Source organism: Sesamum indicum, linkage group LG16, assembly GCF_000512975.1.
Source record: "Sesamum indicum cultivar Zhongzhi No. 13 linkage group LG16, S_indicum_v1.0, whole genome shotgun sequence".
NCBI classification, from domain to species: Eukaryota; Viridiplantae; Streptophyta; class Magnoliopsida; order Lamiales; family Pedaliaceae; genus Sesamum; species Sesamum indicum.
In genome coordinates, this window is record NC_026160.1 from 30,990 (window position 1) to 50,744 (window position 19,755).

General features: G+C 32.7%; 2 protein-coding genes across 4 annotated transcripts; both read left to right on the plus strand.

Annotated features, from left to right (window-relative positions):
• On the plus strand, positions 348-4,850 carry LOC105178438 (14-3-3 protein 9). Its single transcript, XM_011101902.2, has 7 exons — positions 348-555; positions 1,214-1,520; positions 1,612-1,699; positions 2,684-2,793; positions 2,880-3,028; positions 4,303-4,352; positions 4,435-4,850. Exons 1-7 carry the CDS (start codon positions 483-485, stop codon positions 4,435-4,437), a joined length of 780 nt encoding a protein of 259 aa, XP_011100204.1. The 5' UTR covers positions 348-482; the 3' UTR covers positions 4,438-4,850.
• Positions 9,611-17,333, plus strand: LOC105178440 (bifunctional riboflavin kinase/FMN phosphatase). Of its 3 annotated transcripts, none has more exons than XM_020699349.1 (10): positions 9,612-10,087; positions 10,208-10,394; positions 11,647-11,777; positions 12,191-12,260; positions 12,593-12,658; positions 15,272-15,426; positions 15,505-15,582; positions 15,737-15,873; positions 16,370-16,457; positions 17,052-17,333. In XM_020699349.1, the coding sequence occupies exons 1-10, from the start codon at positions 10,015-10,017 to the stop codon at positions 17,054-17,056; spliced, it is 990 nt and encodes a 329-aa protein (XP_020555008.1). In that variant the 5' UTR covers positions 9,612-10,014; the 3' UTR covers positions 17,057-17,333. The 3 variants fall into 3 exon arrangements, with proteins under 3 accessions (XP_020555009.1, XP_020555008.1, XP_011100206.1); XM_011101904.2 differs by having other exon boundaries at positions 9,613-10,087; positions 16,370-16,462; XM_020699350.1 differs by lacking the exon at positions 17,052-17,333 and having other exon boundaries at positions 9,611-10,087; positions 16,340-16,463.

A 19,755-nucleotide genomic window follows, 5' to 3' on the forward strand; every position in this document is an offset into this window, starting at 1 on the left:
ATTTTCTACAATGAGCTGTTATAAGAGGATGTTTATTAAGATATTTATAATTTCAGAAGAATATACGTACGTATGCAAATAACGAGATGATATTTATAATTATGATAAACTTTTGGGAACTTCTTGTAATTTACCTTAAATATTAATATGATAATTGACGAATTTTCAATTAAATTAGGGTTAACTTTAATTTGGATTAGAAATCGTGCTTGGGTTGCCACAGCTGAGAGAATCGATTTTATTGAGCCTAAGTCCCACGACTTTAGTTGAAAACGTAAGAAACCGGAGGTAAAGAGCAAAACATCCCAGCCGGTCAGACAATCAATGATTTCTCTAAATATTTTCAACCACTTTTCTCTCTCCTCACACTGCTCCTGTTTTCCATTTCCTGCCGTAGAAATCGTTGTCGAGTCGCAATAAATCGGCAGTCGTCGGAACCTAGAGAGAGAAAGTACGAATTTTTCCAGTCACTTGGATCGGCGATGGCTTCATCTGCAGATCGCGAGACCGCCGTTTACCTCGCTAAACTCGCCGAGCAGGCCGAGCGCTATGACGGTAAGCCCTTTTCCTTTATCGACAGAGTAATAGTTTGTATAGATGTATTTCAGTATGGATCTTGTTGCCTTATCGTTTTGTTTGATTACATGCTAATTTTGGGGAGCTTGAAGAAGTGAACTTTAGGTAGCTGATATAGCTGCTTGCTGTAGCTATGGTTCGGAGGTTTGGGAGTTGAAATTTCTACATCAGTGCCTTCCGACTTTGTGACTGACCTGAGGTTTTGAGCTCAGTGGTGTTTGAAGTCTCATCGTTTTCCTTGTGCCGTTTTGATTCCTTTGTCTTCGTTTTTATTACTTATCTTTAATTGATTTTTTGGTCCTTGTAGAGTTGACGGAGTAGTTCGCAGTGCATTTGTTTTCTCATTTTGATCTATTGTATTTGTTTCCTCTCTGGGGAATGGCATAATGGGCAAAAATGTGAATAGGGTAGAGATGTAATTATGAATAGATCATATGGTAAAGCTAAAACATTCTTGATTCTTGTGAAGCAAATACTGTTCTGAAGTTCTCTGGCATGCAATTTCTTACTGGTGCCTTTGCTTGATCCCAAAAGTTAATTTGAAAGTTGGTTTTTGTGGAATGCCATTGTACTTATCTTACACAATGAAAAATAAATCTGTCTTTTGGTTCAAAAACCTTTGAAATGGATTTTGCAGAGATGGTTGAATCAATGAAAAAGGTGGCCAAGATGGATGTGGAATTGACAGTAGAAGAGAGGAACTTGCTATCAGTAGGGTACAAGAATGTGATTGGGTCCCGAAGAGCTTCATGGAGAATCTTGTCATCAATTGAGCAGAAGGAAGAGTCAAGAGGGAACGAGCAGAATGCTAAGCGGATCAAGGAGTATCGACAGAAGGTGGAGGCAGAGCTCACCAATATTTGTAGTGACATCATGACTGTCATTGATGAACATCTGATTCCCTCGTGCACGGCTGGTGAATCCACAGTGTTCTACTATAAGATGTGAGGAGCCTTTCGCCGTCTGTTCTATTTTGCAATTTTGAGTTTGTAACTTTATACTTGGTGCTGAATTGATTTTCTCTCACGTTTGTAGGAAAGGGGACTACTATAGGTATCTTGCTGAGTTCAAGACGGGTAATGATAGGAAAGAGGTTGCTGATCAGTCACTGAAAGCATACGAGGTACAATTCACTTGTATTTTTATTAACATTTTCATGTACACGTCTGAACCTTCTTTTTTCCCTCAGCCCAGTCAACTTTAGGATGTCTATAGGGCTTATGCTTGTGTGTGTGCTGTAAGTGATATTGCTTCGACTATCTATTAGAAAACTGAATCTAAGAATGGATAAAACAATATATATATATATATATGTCTGGATGCTTGAAATTGATAACTTAGATTCTTATATGCTGCGGGGCTTGTGATATATGTTTGACCAGTATACTTGTCTTCCATGGCAATTTTGGTTCATTCTTTCCGTCGGATGGTTTCATATCACATCTGTAATAGGGAAACAACCTGAGCATTGGAAGCATAACGGAAGTCTATGCTTGCGTTGCCTACACTTTTGACCCCCAATTTGGCCCTTCCCTTAAGGAGTTGGTGTGTGACTTCTACTTGGAAGGACTATATCATAATTCTTGTGTATGAGAAGGAGGAAAGGATTTCTTGATTCATTCAAGGGAAAGGAAATGATGCTTAAAGCGCATCTTATATTTTAATCCCTGTTGAATTAGAATATAAGTATTTGGTGTTAATATAATTTTTTTTTGTCTCTTTCAATATGAAATTGCACTTGCAATTCCTGACTTCTGATCTCGCTGTTATTCTTGTTTCTTGCCTTCTATTTTTCTGAAGCGTAACATATCAATTCCTGCAAATTGAAGGCCTTTTCTTTATTTAGTGTGAATAATATTTTTCCACTCTAATAAATAACAATGAAATATCTAAGTTATTCTGGAAATCATAGCCACTCAAGCCCGCCTTGTCTTAAGTTATAAGAGCCAGGAGTTTGTTTAGGTAGCGCACGTGAGTGGTCTAATGGATTCTGGAAACCATTTTTGGCTGTCGCATAGTGTGAAACCTTGATCCACCCTCTTCATCCACATACTAATCTACCTATCTGCATCTGTGTGCTTATATTTTTGCTGGTACTTGCTTGAAGACGGCTACCACCAGTGCTGAGGCAGAGTTACCCCCAACACATCCCATCCGCTTGGGTTTGGCGTTGAATTTTTCAGTCTTCTACTATGAGATTTTGAACTCACCTGAAAGGTTTGGCTTATTTTTGTTTTTGTTGAATCTAATCGGTATTGAATTGTATCTTTATCACTCTTCAGCTAACTTAACTGTACCTCCAGGGCATGCCACCTCGCCAAGCAAGCCTTTGATGAAGCAATTTCCGAGCTTGATACCTTGAACGAGGAATCATACAAAGATAGCACCTTGATTATGCAACTTCTTAGGGACAATCTGACACTCTGGACCTCTGACATCCCGGAGGATGCAGGTAATGTAGTATTCTTGATAAATATTGGAGCAGAAATTTTTCAGTCCCTTAATAATTTTCTTTTAACTACTAATATTTTTATTCTTGGCATCATCAATCATTATTATCTAATGAACTTCGCTTTTTAGTAAGTCCTCACCTTCTCTCAGAGAAAGAATATGCACTTCAAAATTGTCAAATCTGGTTTCGTGTTGGAATTTCCACGAGTTTTAAACACATGATATAAATGCAAGTGAAATTGGAACTATCATGTGATCAAGCAAGCAAGAAGAAACTTTGTTATGTCAAAGAATAAACCTATGTTGTGGACATCGTGATGCAATAGAGTAGAGATGTGCTGTTGATATTGTGACCTTTTACCATTTCCTGGGAGCCAGTAGATGTGTCTATTTGTGCATGGCCTCTGGTTATTTGATGTACATGTATTTAAGATACTGTATTCTGAGTTTTATGTTGTAGGTGCACATTTGTTGCTTTTATATTGATATGTAACTATGTTTTAAATCCTATACATGAGATGTTAGTTCCAGGTGGACCTGCAACTTCTTGATGATAGGACCACTGAATTTTAACTTTTTGCGATATTTTTCAGAAGTGGCTAACTGGCAGTATTATTCTGTGAGAATAAATGAAATAGACAAGGTTCTTATTGTATATTTCTGTGCTTTTTCTGGATAAAGATTCCAATGTTCTTCAGCAGTTGTAAAACTGGCAGAACTTGCCATTTGCAGGAAATAGATAAAGTCAATATTGCCTATGTCAAATTTGCATATGATACTCTCACGTTTATCTTTGTCAATATTAAAGTTATTACTCTGCTAAGTTAAATGAATGCATTTAAATAATAAATGCATCTGGGCAATACTCCTTCCAGTTTTGCGTTAGTGTCAAAACTTGAATTTTCTTCTTTGCCTTATTCTGCGGATAGATAGAGCCACCACGATAAAGATACTCGTGAGGATTGTCCTTTTCAGACTTGAACATGAATCCCTGTTGTGATTTGTAATATTTTGGTGCATCCTGGAACAGTTAACGAGATCACTCATCTTAGCTTCCTATAGACAAAACCTCCTTTCTGGAACAGATTCTAAAATTGGATTAGTTTCATTCAAGTCTGAGAAGAGAATTGAAGATTCTCCCTAGTATCAGTCTCATGTGGCTTGGAAATTTATTTCATTTGATGTGCCATTGAATTGGAGAACCTCTTTGGATAATTCCTTATCCTTGTATCTGAAAATATCGAATCTTGTTAACATCATTTTCCTTTCTTGCAGACGAAGCCCAAAAATTGGATGCTGCCAAAGCTGGAGGTGAGGGTGCAGAGGTGAGTTATTTCCATGTCTATTGTAGTAGTTCACAGGTTGATATATAGCTAGACTGTTCTGATTTGCTGTTTCACTTTGCAGTGAGGCTTCTGGATGATTAGGGCCTGCCACATCCGTGGATAAAGAGAACATTGATTTCAGCTGGGATGTTTGTTTTCTGTCGTAGTTGGATACTCGTTTTACAGTCGTGTCTTATGGCTTGTTTACTGTTTATGATTGGTGTTGGCTTGTGGTTTATATTGGATCCCCTTGCCTGTGAATTTGATGTGGCCTATAGGTGGTTTATTTTTAGCGACTACCTTAGCCTAGATCGAACTCTCTGTGTTTGCATGCCATTTCGGACATATACGATCTATTCTTGCCTCCACTTTATAGACCACCAAAACCGGGATCTGTTGATTAGTAGACCACGTGGCAAAGTCACATTTGGAAGGCTACCTTGTTTATGTGGAACTTTTTCAGTCAATTTTGAGTCTCTTAATTGATTTCATTTAAAATCAGAAAACTTGGATGCCTCGCGGTAAGTGTGAAGCATTTTAAGTATTCTTTTGTTCTTTTAACAGTTTTGCATTCGGTTAGAAGGAAAAATACGATGGAAATGTGCAGTGGAAATTTCTAGTGGGGAATGTTAAGTATAAATTAGCCACAGGGGTTCAGTTTGATTGATATTGTGGCACGGATATATGATGGCATTTGCTTTGTGGGAAGTAGCTGTGATTTGTGTCGTCAAATCTGACAGTCTAAGTGGTAAATGACTCTTCTGAATTTCTACCAAAGGGAAAAAAAGACAATAAATCATTGACTAGAAAAAACAGGCTTCGTTTGGTGATGATAGTAGAAGCGGAAAGGGGAGCAGAAGCGAAGAACAGTTTCAGTTTTTCTTTTTTCCAAGTTGTTTACGATAAAGAGAAGTAAAATTTGATATTTCCAAATGTTTAGTAAGAAAATGCTAAGGCAAGATTAATTTTTGAAAATCTTTTTGCAAGATTTAATCTAATTTTAAAACTTTTAATCTTTTAATTTAATAATGATGTTGGCTAGTGGTGGTTTGCATCGGCAGTAGAAGAGGAATTCAGTGATTTATAAGCTTCAAGCCCGATCGTATGCACGAGTGTACATCAAATAAATAAAGTTGCTCATGCACATAATTGCATTCTCAAAAAATAGCTACAAGACATGGACACAGTAATCTTCTGTTTGAAATTAAATTGAAAAGGTTACAATCTTTGAAAGGAATCTTCTTTTCGAATTTCAATTCAAGGACTGCAAACTTATTTTTGAATTAGATATACGATCTCCTTGGAAATTTATTATTAAGACATGATGATCGGTGATGACTTATTCTTGAATTAGATGCTAGATCTCCTTCAAACTTGTGTGTCAGTGATCCCACATGTCCCTATTTTAGTGTTTTCAAGGTCTAGTTTCGGCATCTATTATGATGGTGGGGTTGGAATTAGTATTTGCTTATCTGGATTTATTCTGGTACTGGAATTTGCCAACTGGGTGCATGTTGACAATGTTTATACTTGATGCTATTCTCCATTCTGTTTTTCCCTTTTACCAGGGTAAATTATAAGGGTTTTTTTAGGGTTGATTTAATTATAAATATTTTTGTGTTGATTGAAAAATTATAAATATCTCCTTGAAATAATAATACCCTAACAAATACTCTCCTATAATGAGCTGTTAAAACGAGATATTTGTTATGGTATTAGTTATTTTTAGAAAGGTATTTGTAATTTTTCAAATAACGAGAGGATATTTGTAATTATGAAAAATCTCAAGGGAGCCCTAGTAATTTACCCTTCTAGCTATTTAGGCAAAAAGGAAATCAAAGTTGAATAATATCTTTTTCTTGTACTATTAAACACTACATAAGGAAAAAAGAGAGAATATTAGTAACAAAAAACTTAACTGATGGTATTAAATTGTCACCGATTACATGTACTTAATTAAAAGAATTTTTCTTTTGTCAACATAATGATTTTTGTGTAAAAGTTGGTACAAATGGTAATTAATGGCAAGAAAATTGTGCATATAATTGTCACTAAGATAATCTATGATCGTGTAAAGTGATAATACAATGCCGAAAAATACAATTATCACTATATTTGTGTTGTTATTGAATTGTCATTATAGCAATGTGTTACTGATTATCAAGAACAACTTACACATTTTTTTTTTTTTTATCTCCAATAAATTCTTGAAAATTAGATATGTGAAAATTAAAATTATTATTACATGATAATTTTAAGATTGTCATGTTGATACTAGATTTTATTTTTGGTAGCGCCTAAGTTAATTTATGAAAGAAGTTCAAATTATTAGCATTCTATGTTTAATGTGTGCCAATTTTTATTTGATTCAAGAATGTTCACAAAAATTTGGTCTGGATATTTAAGATAAAAAATTATTTTCCTAGCAAATTGAAAAAGGTTAATCATGAATTAGGAAAAAGAACATTTACTGTAATAAAAATTGCAACAATTTTCACTTGTTATCTTCTTTGCAGAAGGTGTTTTCTATTAAAAAAGTATTAGACTTCATTTTGGTCCGTAATATTTATTAGAGTATGAAATCTGACCCAACATTATATTCAAATTCAATGGGGGGGGGGGGGGGGGGGTGTCGGGGGTTAGTCCCCCAAATTTTTTTTGGTTAGGGACCAAATTATAATTTTATAATATTTTATAGGGACGTCAGTATAATAATTAATGAGAGACCTTTTATTATATTTCATTTTAAACAACTCTAGTAGAAACAGATCTTGAGCAACTGTAGCCGTAAGAGAAATTTTTAAATCACGCAAACTATATGTCTTATAATTATTAACTAAAAGTGACTTAACCTTTGACTAGAACAAGATTTCTATTTATATAGGGATTTAGAGCGAAATTCGAAAACTAGTTAGGGCAAACTGTATGTCAGTAGAATCATTAAGATGTTGGCTTAGAAATGAGAGTATCCATACAAAATTTCGAGTTATCTTCCAGAGTTACGACCTTTTGAAAAGACAATGCTAGTCAATTGAAAGTTGGAAAATTTGTTACCTGCTGCTTTCCAGCATCGGTTTCAACAGAATATAGGGGGCTTAGTTGGAGATTTTTTAGAGTGACGTAGCCTGTAACTTTGAAAATTTATATGTCGTGTTATGTCCGTTGTTTGTCGAGCAATCTTGTTGAGTTGGATCTATTTTTTTTTTTATCCTGTCAAGTCAGTTTAAATGTAAAAAATATGGGCTTGATACCTTGGGTTCAAATCAGCAGAGCCAATCCTGTTAGGCTGCTAGATGGAAGTCCATTCCTCTGTTTTGGGCTCTAGAGAAATAATTGAGGCAGGGATCAAGTTTAGCAAGTGAAATGTGTGATTAATATTTATTTATTTTTCATGAGAATATTACACATAGATTATAAACCATATTGATATAATTTCCCTTCAGTTTCAATATTTTCTCATTGATATTACAAAATTTATTAGGTCTAGTCAACACAATAAGCATTAATAGGAGCTGAAATCAAGAAAGGATGAAATCATTTGAGTAAAATATTTAATTGCATGATGGCCTGGATAAGCTACCAATACAAATACGGTGAACAAGGAGTCGAACATGATGGTCAAATTTGAGAACTTTATCGTAAATACGAAAATTTATAAATACTATCATGAACCCCGTGTTATAATTTGTAGTATTATTATAATTCTAAATTGCACAATGATATATAATTTTAATGATCATCTTACTATATACAATAATACAAATTTATTCATACAAAACTCAATATTTATTTTTTGATAAGTTTATTTACAAAATATTTTGAAAATAAAAATAGAATATTATTATATTTTTATACATTGAGAAAAAATATTTTATAAGTTTCAAATAATATATATATATATATTCTTATTCAATTAATAAAAGGGATAATTAAATTTAGATCTCCTGATCTACAGTCTATTTATATAAACTATTATTATTTTTATCATAATTATAAAAACCACCCATAACAATAAAAAAGTATAAGTAGTTTGTATAATGCTGTTGACGTTTATTGGGGGTGTATATGTAATTTTTAAATGGTTTGTTTAAATAATGATGACCGGTGGGTGGATGTATAATTTTCAAAAACTATGATTGATTTGTGTAAATATATTATAGGTTAAGGGGTGAAGATTTAATTCTCCCTTAATAGAATATATTGTGTAAAATATTATCCTATTATTCTGTCATATAAATTCCTCTAAAAGAATGTGATTCGCATAAAACATATTTATTATTCCTTATAAATCACTATATTGTAAAAATTATAATAAATTAATACTATTTACTACGATCAGACAAACTGATGAAAAAATTTAAGCTTTGACCTGTTAATCAAATTTTGCTGAACAAATTGAGAATAAAAGAATATTTTTTATAATTTTACTGAATAACTATTCTCTTTATTTTGTACTAGAAAATTAATTAATTAATTAATATTATATTAATATAATTTTCATATATACAAAATTTAAAATCTTTAGTAATAAAAATACTTATCAAACAAAAACAAGAATACACTGTATGTGAGTAAAAAAAGTATTTCTTTCTTATATTTGTATATAATAAGTAAAAGTAAAATATATAAATTAATATTTCATATTTAAAAAAAATAAAAAGAATAAAAGAAAACCAATTTAAAGTTATAATTGATAAAATAAAAAAATGGAATAATTACATATATTCTCTGAGATTTGGTATAATTATATGTAAATATCTGTGATATGAAAAATTATATCTAGCACCCCTAAAGTTTGTTTTCTTTTAAAAAATAAGTTTCTCTGTTAGTCAAAATTCACTAAATTTGCTGATATTATAAAAAAAACTGAATGAAAATTGATATTTAACATCAATTGACTTATTACTGATTTATTGCAGGTCAAATAATTTTTTTCGACTAAACTATCTTTAAAACTAAAAATATATCTCCTCTAATGCATTAACCTTTGAAGACGTACGAGGGTAATGTAGTCATGAAAAGATTTATCTAGCCTGTATTAGTAATAAATCAATTGATGGTAAATATTTTAATTTTTTTTGTTAATATTAGTAAATTCGCTGAATTTGACTAATAAAGGAATTTATTTGTTAGATAGAAACTAGCCTTAGAAGTGTTATTATAAGAAATTTACGTGTAATTATACCAAATATAAAAGAAGGGGATTGTAATTATCCCAAAAAGATATTACAATCGGTGATATGGTGTTTGAGTTGAAAATACTGTTCTTTTCTATATTAGTACCGATGAAAAAATTGCCGTAAAAAATATAAGTAAACAAAGCCGAAGGATTTTTGTATTTGAAGATTTCTCATGAAAGGTGTTTGGCAAGGGAATTGATTTGTAGCACTTGGCATATACCAGAAAATGATCTTCAAATTCCCCTCCAACTCTCAATGACTGCCCAACCCAATCTTGCTGGAGAAAAAGGCGGAAACACACACAGGCACACGCACTTCGTTGCGCTAATCACCACCAGGCCATATTGGCTTATGGCAATGGGAATCAATCCTTCTGCCGCCACCCTCTTTATATTGATGTGGAGTTCCATCTCTTCTCCCTCAACCCTCACAGCAAACTGTGAACGCAGGCATTTGTAGTTTTGTGCTTTATTGGTGCTGCAATGGAGGATTCACATTCAATGGCTCGGATATCAGCCGTCATATTTGATTTGGACGGGACCCTTTTGAACACAGGTGCTGATCTTTTCTCCTTTTCTTGATTTTTCTGCTTTCTGGGCCGGAAGAATTTGATGGTTTTTTGGAATGGGGTAACGTAGATGTGGTGTTTGTGGGATTGTGTGTGTGTGTTGTCAGAGCAAGTCACGAAGAGCATTCTGAAGGAGTTCTTGGCAAAATATGGGAAGGTGCAGGACAGTGATAAGGAAAGGAAGAGATTGGGTTTGACTTTTAAGGAATCATCTATTGCAATAGTGAATGACTATGATCTTCCATTGACACCCGAGCAATTTGTCCAAGAAATTATACCAATGTACCATGGAAAGTGAGTATCTCAACCTTTATCTTTTGTCATCTTTGGTCATGCCATCTCTTCAAAATTGAAGCTATGATTTGTGGCAATGTGTTTGTGTAGTTGTAGGCCGTATACTACTCCTCATGGTTGTCACTGACTGTTGGCTTTATCTGCAATTTTGATACTTTTAATTTGTGATGACAACCCTTTGTTATCTCAGAATACTAGTTATGGATAGCTGTAAAATGATATAAAAAAATAAAAAAAGAGTGCACGTAACAGTGCGAAAATGTGATGGAATTTAAGTAAGTTACATTGGTTGTAGCAGTTGGAAAGTAACATAGAGGATGGTTTATTCTATATGTTGGTTGTCACCAAATTCTTTGTCTATATCCATCAATATCAGATTAAAGAAGTGTCATTTCTATTAACCAAACTAGTGAAATTCTTGCAATCGTTAGTAATGAAAAGGGTAATGTAACCTCCGCAGGGCTGTAATGTAGAGTAACTGGCCAACTTGATGCTGGATAATAAAGCTTGCCCCATCAACTAAAAACATTTCAGAAACCAGCATATGGTTTAGTGGCCTTTGTCCCTTTGGTCAATTTATTTGAGATTGACTGCTGTAAAGTCTCAGCTTCAAAAGCTATTGGAGAAGCATCTTTATTCATAATTAATTTATTTTACTCTTGAAAATTGGTGATTGAGAGGTCTAAATGTGCCTTTTCAGTATTAACAATGTTCCTGTTGGTCAAATAATATTTTACAAACTGGTGTGCAAATTATCATCTGACATTTCTCCATATGGTTTAGTGGCCTTTGTCCCTTTGGTCAATTAATTTGAGATTGACTGCTGTAAAGTCTCAGCTTCAAAAGCTATTGGAGAAGCACTTTTTTCATAATTAATTTATTTTACTCTTGAAAATTGGTGGTTGAGAGGTCTAAATGTGCCTTTTGAGTATTAACAATGTTCCTGTTGGTCAAATAATATTTCACAAACTGTGTGCAAATTATCATCTGACATTTCTCCATATATTATGAGTCAAGCAGGTCAATCTTTTAATTGATAATTACACCATGAATAGATTTCTTCTATTGCTCCACTGCTGGACACCTTGAATTTTAATATGAAATGATGATTTAAACTGGTAATACAATGATAAAAATTCTGTCTAGGTCTGTCGAGGTTTAAAAACTTTAATGAGCCTGACTTACGCAGTAGACATTTTTCCCTTTGCTGACTGTTCACAGATAGTGTCTCAATATACTCTGTTTCATGTAGGTGGCTACTGGCCAAAGCACTTCCTGGTGCCAATCGTCTTATGAAACATCTTCACAAGCATGGAGTACCATTTGCACTTGCGTCAAATTCTCTAGGGAAAAATATTGATGGAAAAATATCACACCACGATGGTAGTGTTTCCTGTACTCTTTTCTTTTGTGTGCTAAAGTTATCATCCTCTATGTTACATTCTGTCTACAGTTAGAAGTCCTCTATATAGTCAGATATGACATCATTATCTCGGTCGCTGCTGTGTAGTGAGATTCAGCCTACAATTCTCATTACAAGTAATCACTTCAGAAAGGTCTCTATGAGACAGCAAAGTAGCTCCCTGAGCATATTATAAAATAATAAAATATATTGTTTCTAGATAACTGACAACACATTTCCTTGTGCACTGTTTTCTTTTCCCATTTGCCTCTAGTATATAGTTCTCACTATTTTCTCAGATTTATTTTTTCTTCTGTTTTTTCTTCCAAGAAGTTCTCACTATATAGGCTCTTGTTCAGTTTTTTCTTCAGATTATTTTTTTCTTTGTTTGTAGGTTGGAAAGAACGCTTTACAGTGATTCTTGGAAGTGATCAGGTTAAATCAGGGAAACCCTCTCCAGACATGTAAGACAGATTTTGCACTATTGGCAACACTTTTTTGGATTGTCACTTTGTTTTCCATAAATTTAGAAGTTGTATTTTCTTTTGCTAATGCTTCAAATATGTGTTTGTGTGTACTTCGTCTTGAAATTATTTGTCTGAAAATTCATTATCAGATCAAGAGTTGTGATTCACTTCCATCAAAAGTAAACATTTAATAGAATCTTTTATGAATATAATATAACTTTCATATAGTGAAGCATTATCTTAGGTAAATTCTGATGCTATCTTGTTAATTTTATTTTGGTAATATCTATTTAATTCCGACTGTATTGTCAACATTTGCTACTGATCAGATTTCTGGAAGCTGCAAAAAGAATGGAAGTGGATCCATTGCATTGCCTCGTGATTGAAGACTCCCCGTAAGTTTATCGTTACTGTTGATATTATTGCTTGAAGATTATCCTCCATATACACCCTATAATTGATGTCAAATCAAAGAGACATAAATCATGACAACTTTGTTGAAATCATATGCAATTTGAGTTACTTAAGTTGTTCTTGAATCATTTCCATCCACACTGAATGCATGAGCAGATTGAAAGGAGTTAGTTTACTTCCATGTTTTGAGTGGATTTACGATCCGAATAAATTTAACTATAGCTCACTCTGGAATAACAGCCATCTCAAACAATACTGTACTTGCTTCCTTTTTTTTTTTTTTAATTATAAATAATGAAACAATTCTGTTAACAATTGTTCTGTACAAATTCTCCACGGCAAGATACTGCTGGCTTCTGCAACCGTGAAGTTTTATCTTTTATTCTGAGAGTCTCTTGGATCCTTTGGGCTTCTCCTTGTTTATTTTTATTTACTTAATTTGTCTTTTCTCTTTTTTCGTGGTGAAACTTCTCGCCAACTTGTAGAAGAACTTCTTTCGTTAGAAATCAAACAGTACTAGCAATTATTTGAGTGGCTAAAATATCAGAGAACATCTGTTGTTTAGTAATTGAAGGACCTTATGAGAATCTCTTATGATTACATTCACCTAGAAGCTTTAATTGCGGACCCATTCTTTGAAATGTTACCAATTAGAGGATGTTCACCTTTTTCACATTGAGTATTTGAATGAGTTGGGGATGTTTGCAAGGGTTTATTACAAGCGTTTATCAGCTGATTGCTGAATTAAATTAAGTTGATTTAAGCCAAAAGCTATAAACAGTTTTTTATGAGTACAAACAAGCCAAGCTCAAAATTTCAGTCTTGAGTTCCTTATTTCAAGCTTGAGCTTGAGCTTGACGGTAAAAACAAGCTCGACGGATAAAAACAAGCTTGAGCTAAAGCTTGATCTTTTATACATTTTTTTCCTCGGAACAAAAATTTTCCATATTACCAGAAGGTTGTGTTGCCAACATACAGATCGAAAATTTAGGACTCGAGCAATAATTGATTCTATGTCTAGTTTCTTGGGCAATAGAAGATATGAAAATGCAAAATGTGAATGAATAAATAAAAGCAAATTCAAAAGGTTTTCTTATTTGAATATATAACTGCATAACATCTTTATTATATATCTAATATTAGTTTAGCAGTAACATAATTAGTAAATTTATAGAAAATATGCATCAAATTATCTAATGCACATAATTTTTTATATTTATATACGTATCAAATTTTAAAAAGATATTTGTCCAAATAAAGTTCTTTTTATTGAATTATGTAATATATTAATTTTATTAGAATATATAAACATAATCTATTTTCGTAAAATGAGAATGGTCATGATATTTTTAAAATATGATGATGGTAGTCTAAATTTTTTTATAGTAAAAAGAACAATTTTTTAAATCAAGTAGTGATTGATATCTCACTGTATATATATCTGTGTATGTATATATATATATATAAAAATGAAATAACAATGAAGATAAGCAAAATTGTTCAACCATAATTGTTATTATTATCGACTAATTCATGAAAATCACCAAATTTTGTTTGTTAGCAGTAAAAATAGATTAGATATTATGTATTTTTTGGTACAAATATATACTTATAATTAAATATAAAAATTGTAAGTTAATTGTTAGAACTTGTTAATTTATAGAAGTACAAGAGATTACAAATGATATTGAAATGTAACAATAAAATCCATATGCATTTGTATTAAAATAATTATTTACGAAAAAAATCAAAACTTACTAAATTCTTGATTAATCTTATTTTTAGATAGATATTAGATAATTACATAGAAATAGCATATTTTATTATTGCTTTTATTATCTCAAATTAAAATATGAGATATTGATTAATAATTCTAATATATAGTGAATTTAGAATATGAACTTGATATAATATTGAATATGCAGTTAGATATATAAAAATACTTAAAAATAAAAAAAAAAAATAAAAATATTGAAAAAATGAAAAAGGCTCGACAGCTCACAAACTTAAATAATGGAGCTCGAGCTCGAGTAGGCTTGACTCAAGCACGGAAAACTCGAGCTCGAGATCAAGCAGCTCAACTCAACTTAAGCAACTCCCTTTCAACTTCTGCAGTTTATTCGTAAACTTTTAAGCTGTTGTTCAAACACCCCAACTTCCACCATTTTTCAGTTTTAATTTTTATTTTCAAATACTCCCAACTTTTATTATTTATTAACTTACAATTTTGTTATAATTTATTTTTGCAACATAAGTAGAAACTATTGCAAACTCCCCTTTAGTGTTTGTGGCGGCAAGACTCACTGTAACATACTTATTTGATATGTAAAGTGCTTACACGAATGTTTATCTAATATTTATTTGATATGTAAAGTGCTTACACGAATGTTTATCTCTCTAGGTTTATATGATATATCCCTTTTCTCTGATCGGTGAGATTTGGATTTTACGGGCTATTTTCCACGTATCATTTAATTGGCAGAACTGACTTTTATTTGTTTTTATTTTACCAATGAAACTTTGGCTCTTATTAGCCAGCATAGCTTTCTCTCATGGTGAACTGTTATTAATAATTTCATATGTTTTTTTAGCAGTGTTGGTGTCAAAGCAGGAAAGGCTGCTGGAATGAAAGTTGTAGCAGTGCCATCACTCCAAATTGAATCTGATTCATATTCCATTGCTGATTCCACACTTCACTCCCTCCTAGAATTCCAGCCAGAACAGTGGGGTCTTCCTCAATTTGGAGACTGTATGCCCCTTCTTTTCACTACTCCAACTCTCTTAATTATCTACAGTAGAAGTATCAAACTTCGTTTGATAATTGCAGGGGTTGACAATACTTTGCCAATTGAACCAATTCATCTAGCAGGCGTTTTTAGTAATGGGCTTCTCCAGACATATGCAGGTTTCAAGAATTATTTCCCGTTTGCATGTATCATTGTCAGCTGAATGTCACTTATAATGTATCATTACCCTTTTCTCTTACTTACAGTCTCTCTTTTATTGTGCTTGCTATATGTTGATTTGTCAACAAATTTAAAAAATGAATATGGATCCAGATAATGAACTGACTGCTCTTCCTGATCAAATCTGGGGACTCTATATTGGCTGGGCCAAATTTGATGGACAGAAGGTCTTCAAGGCTGTAATCAGCATAGGTTGGAGCGTTTGTCGTTGTAATTCTAAGAGAAAAATTGTAAGTATATTATATCGCACTTTGGATCTCCGACATTTTAGGCTAATTACTTTGAAGATCACTTGCATATAATTCTTCATAGATTTTAAAAGCGTTCATTTTGTTGTAGTTACTACTTTCAATTTCCTTCTTAACCATACATTTTGAAATAAGAAACAGACACATATGCCAGTTTGTTTGCAGACTCAGTCCAGACATATTCTAATGTAAGTTCAGAATGTTTGATCTGATTTTGGTCACGACGCACTCCAAATTGTGGTGATATATTTAGTGTACTTCCTTACTTGTTGGCTTCTGATAAAAGCACCTCACTAGAGCTCATACTTGCTTTAGTCACGAGCTGATCTTACTACTTCACAAGCTGCTTACACCTTGGCAGGATTTTCAATAGCTTTCTTGTTCTTCAGTTCCTTTAGTGCTGTTTCCCATGCTTTTTATTATTGTTGTTTAATTCAGACCTTAACAGTTCCCTTGGTGGCTTCTTTTACTCCTTTAGCAACCATGTATACTCAACGAGAGTGATGCTGACAAAGATGATAGTAAGATGCAGTTATTGCTTGTGGGGTACCTTCAAAGGTCATGCGGTGCGGTAAACAAATTAAACTTAACTTTGAAACAGTACCTAAGTTGAAACCTATGGTTCTTTCGGTTTCAAAATATGATTGTGTTGATAGTCTTAAAATGCATTTCATTAGAATTGGCATAAAACATTTTGGCTTTATTTGTTTTTATTTCTTCATTATTTGACAAACAACCAAAAGCATCTTGAATGGTTGCTTATGTCTTTAAAAGACACATAATTTTGTATGTTTTAACTTATTTATATTTATCTATACCAAAACAAGACACAAAATTAACATATTAAAAACTCTAAAACACAGACACACATAGCTTCATCTTTCACTCTCTACATCTCTCAAAAATAAAGAAAAACAACTTAAGAATGAAACCTGACAAAGCCTTTGGCCTTTGCAGGTATAACTGTCATCTATGCATTTGTTGCCTCATGTGTGAAGAAATTATGCTCCATGACTGTTCTAACAACATTCCCTTATAGTAAAATTTGGTTTACCTATGTTTCAACACTCACTAGCTCAAATCCTTGTGTGGAAAGACTCTTTCTCTATTTTCTGCTGTCTGAATCTTCTTGTAAATATTACTTATGGGCAAAAATGCAGGGTAATATATTAAACAACCTTGACATTCTTGATGAAGACAAATTGACTGCCGTCACCGCCTTAAATTTGCCTGCATATTCCCACCAGTCATGCACATCTTTCTTTGTGTGAGATGCTGAAGATGGTTTTATGCCGTGACCAACAGCGCTAAGAATGTAGCTGCCTCTGCCTCAGCTCTTCTGTTGGTTCATCTGTTGTTGTGAACAAACTATTCTCATTTCAAATTCATTCTGTCAAGAATTGCCATTGGCTTTATACCAATTTGGGGAGCTTTGTTGCGTAGCCTTTTGGTTTTTCTTTGAAAAGGTTTCAGAATAAAGTTTAGGTTTGTAAAAATATTGCCAAGTGTTTAAACACAACGTACAAATTGCAGTCATCCCCACAAGTATTTTTAGTCTGCAGAATTAAGTCGATCGCTACTGCCCCAACTAGTCTATAGTACTCACAGTATACTTTCAGTGAAATTGATCAAAGAAAACAAAATAAATATATGTACATGTATATATAATACGAGTAAATTCATGTTAGTTATCGAATTTTTTCATTGATGTCATATTGATACCTAAATAATTACAAATAATCCAAATAGTACCCAACAGCACTTAGATACTCAATTGATGATTTTTATTGATTTTATATTAAGCAATGGTCATTTTTACCTTTAGATAATAAGTATAATAAATAAATATACCATTTTTTTTAATAAAATTCAGTCAATATATTTTGTCTTTGTTAAACCATTCGACCTAATAATATATCAATATTTGTTATATTCTACTTACTTTATTGACAACATTTATAAAATAACTCATTACTTAATAATTACTTGTATTAAAAGTAAAATTCAAAATGTATTGTATTGCAATCTTCGAAAAGTTCAACAATTTGCATATTAATCTTTGAAATTCTTGAATCTAAATTAAATTTATGCAATCAAATTTTGGTTTCTCGATTAAAACCAGAAAACTACGACAATGAACAAATATCTACATTTTAAATGTTTATTATATTAGAATTTTAAATCTATTTAACAATGAGTTTTTCAATAAATATTAAGAAATATTAAAGATAGTGAAAAGTATCAAAATAATAAAAATATAATATCTTGATAACTAAATTAAGCCAATAAAAGTGAAAGTCAATTGGTTCAAATTAAACCAAAATATATTGATAGTATCTTATGTGAATTTTTCTTTGATATATTAATTATCTATTATTTTAATATCTAAGGATACGATAAACTAACAGTCATTACATAAAAAGATAATAATAGAAAAATAGATAAAGGGTAGAATTAATTAGTTACCAAAGTAATAGTAACAGTAAAATTAGATACTAAATGAGTCATTATTAATTACTAAGGTCCCAAATTGATATTAATAAAAATAGTTCGGGTACCAAAATAAAGTTTACTACAAGAATAAAAAAAAGTAAATAGAGAGGCGATGGAGATATGAATTACTTAGATATTGGCTATGCATAGAAACTGCAAATGATGTTCTCAAGAAAAGAAAATTGGAGATGAAAAACAACTTTGGTTTAGCAAAGCAAAGAAACAAGTGGTTCTATCTTCCTTGTGATGTTGGTTTCTTCATAGTTTGCTGCTCAATTTGAATGACTGCAACATATTTGATATTAGGCCTCCAGCTCTAAATCAGTGGTCGTGCATATGCCACATCTATCATTGTTCTTAAGAAACAATTGCAAGGGAGTGGAGCCATTTATCAAGATCCCCTTAAGACATGTATTTCATCGTCACGACAAATACATGGCCCTGCATTTCTAATTTGAAAACCTTAATGGCAGCAAATTATGATACTTGTACCAACAACTGCTGCGAATATTGCTGCTACTGAGTTCTTGTCTTGCTAAAACAAGATTTCACATCATCAACCAACGTTACATTTTATAACAACATATGTGCTGTGTCTCCGCTATCAATTATCCAGAAAGATTCAACATTCTGTATTGAATGATGAGATGACTTACCTGAGAATTCTTGATAATCTTGAACCTCAGCTGTTTTTAATATTTCTGAGATGGTGAGTTCATCCGTTGTATTATGAACTTGATCCTGTGTGCGTCTGTCACTCCCAGATTTCTGCTTCCACTTGCTACATCTTTCTTCCTCTGTTCAGTTTAAATTTTATACCACTCAGGGTATCCATGAATCTCAAAACACATCTCCTTTGTATGTCCATTCTTTCCACAATGATCACATGTTTGTGCTCTCTTTTCTGCAGCAGTCTTTCTTCTTTGGAATGTGCTACTGTTGCCAAATCTTCTGAAATTACCGCCCTTTACCTGCATTGCCATGTTATGTGCGGATCCCAAATGTACCTCTCTTTGCTTCTCCATCCTCAGAACCATGCCATAGGCTTTGCTGACTGAAGGCAATGGTTCAAGCATAAGGATTTGGCTCCGAACGCTGTCAAAGTCGTCACTTAATCCCATCAGAAACTGCATCAGGTGGTCTTCACCATCAATGGCTTTAGATGCTCCACAGCTGCATTGTGGCAGAGGATTAAGGCAGCTCAACTCATCCCATAACCTTTTAAGTCTTGAAAAGTAGGCCGAGACTGTCATTGTCCCTTGGATTGTTGAATATATCTCTCTGTTTAACCGATAAATCATCGGACCATTTCTTTGTCCAAATCTAGTTTCTAATTCAACCCACAGTTCTCTGGCTGTGGTTGCATACAAG

Excerpts from the sequence above, each read along its gene's own strand:
- LOC105178440 (XM_011101904.2), top strand. The coding sequence starts at position 10,015 with ATGGAGGATTCACATTCAATGGCTCGGATATCAGCCGTCATATTTGAT. Across the intron at positions 10,395-11,646 it reads ATACCAATGTACCATGGAAA|GTGGCTACTGGCCAAAGCAC; the intron begins GTGAGTATCTCA and ends TGTTTCATGTAG. Across the intron at positions 11,778-12,190 it reads AAAAATATCACACCACGATG|GTTGGAAAGAACGCTTTACA; the intron begins GTAGTGTTTCCT and ends CTTTGTTTGTAG.
- LOC105178438 (XM_011101902.2), top strand. The coding sequence starts at position 483 with ATGGCTTCATCTGCAGATCGCGAGACCGCCGTTTACCTCGCTAAACTC. Across the intron at positions 556-1,213 it reads GCAGGCCGAGCGCTATGACG|AGATGGTTGAATCAATGAAA; the intron begins GTAAGCCCTTTT and ends TGGATTTTGCAG. Across the intron at positions 1,521-1,611 it reads ACAGTGTTCTACTATAAGAT|GAAAGGGGACTACTATAGGT; the intron begins GTGAGGAGCCTT and ends TCACGTTTGTAG.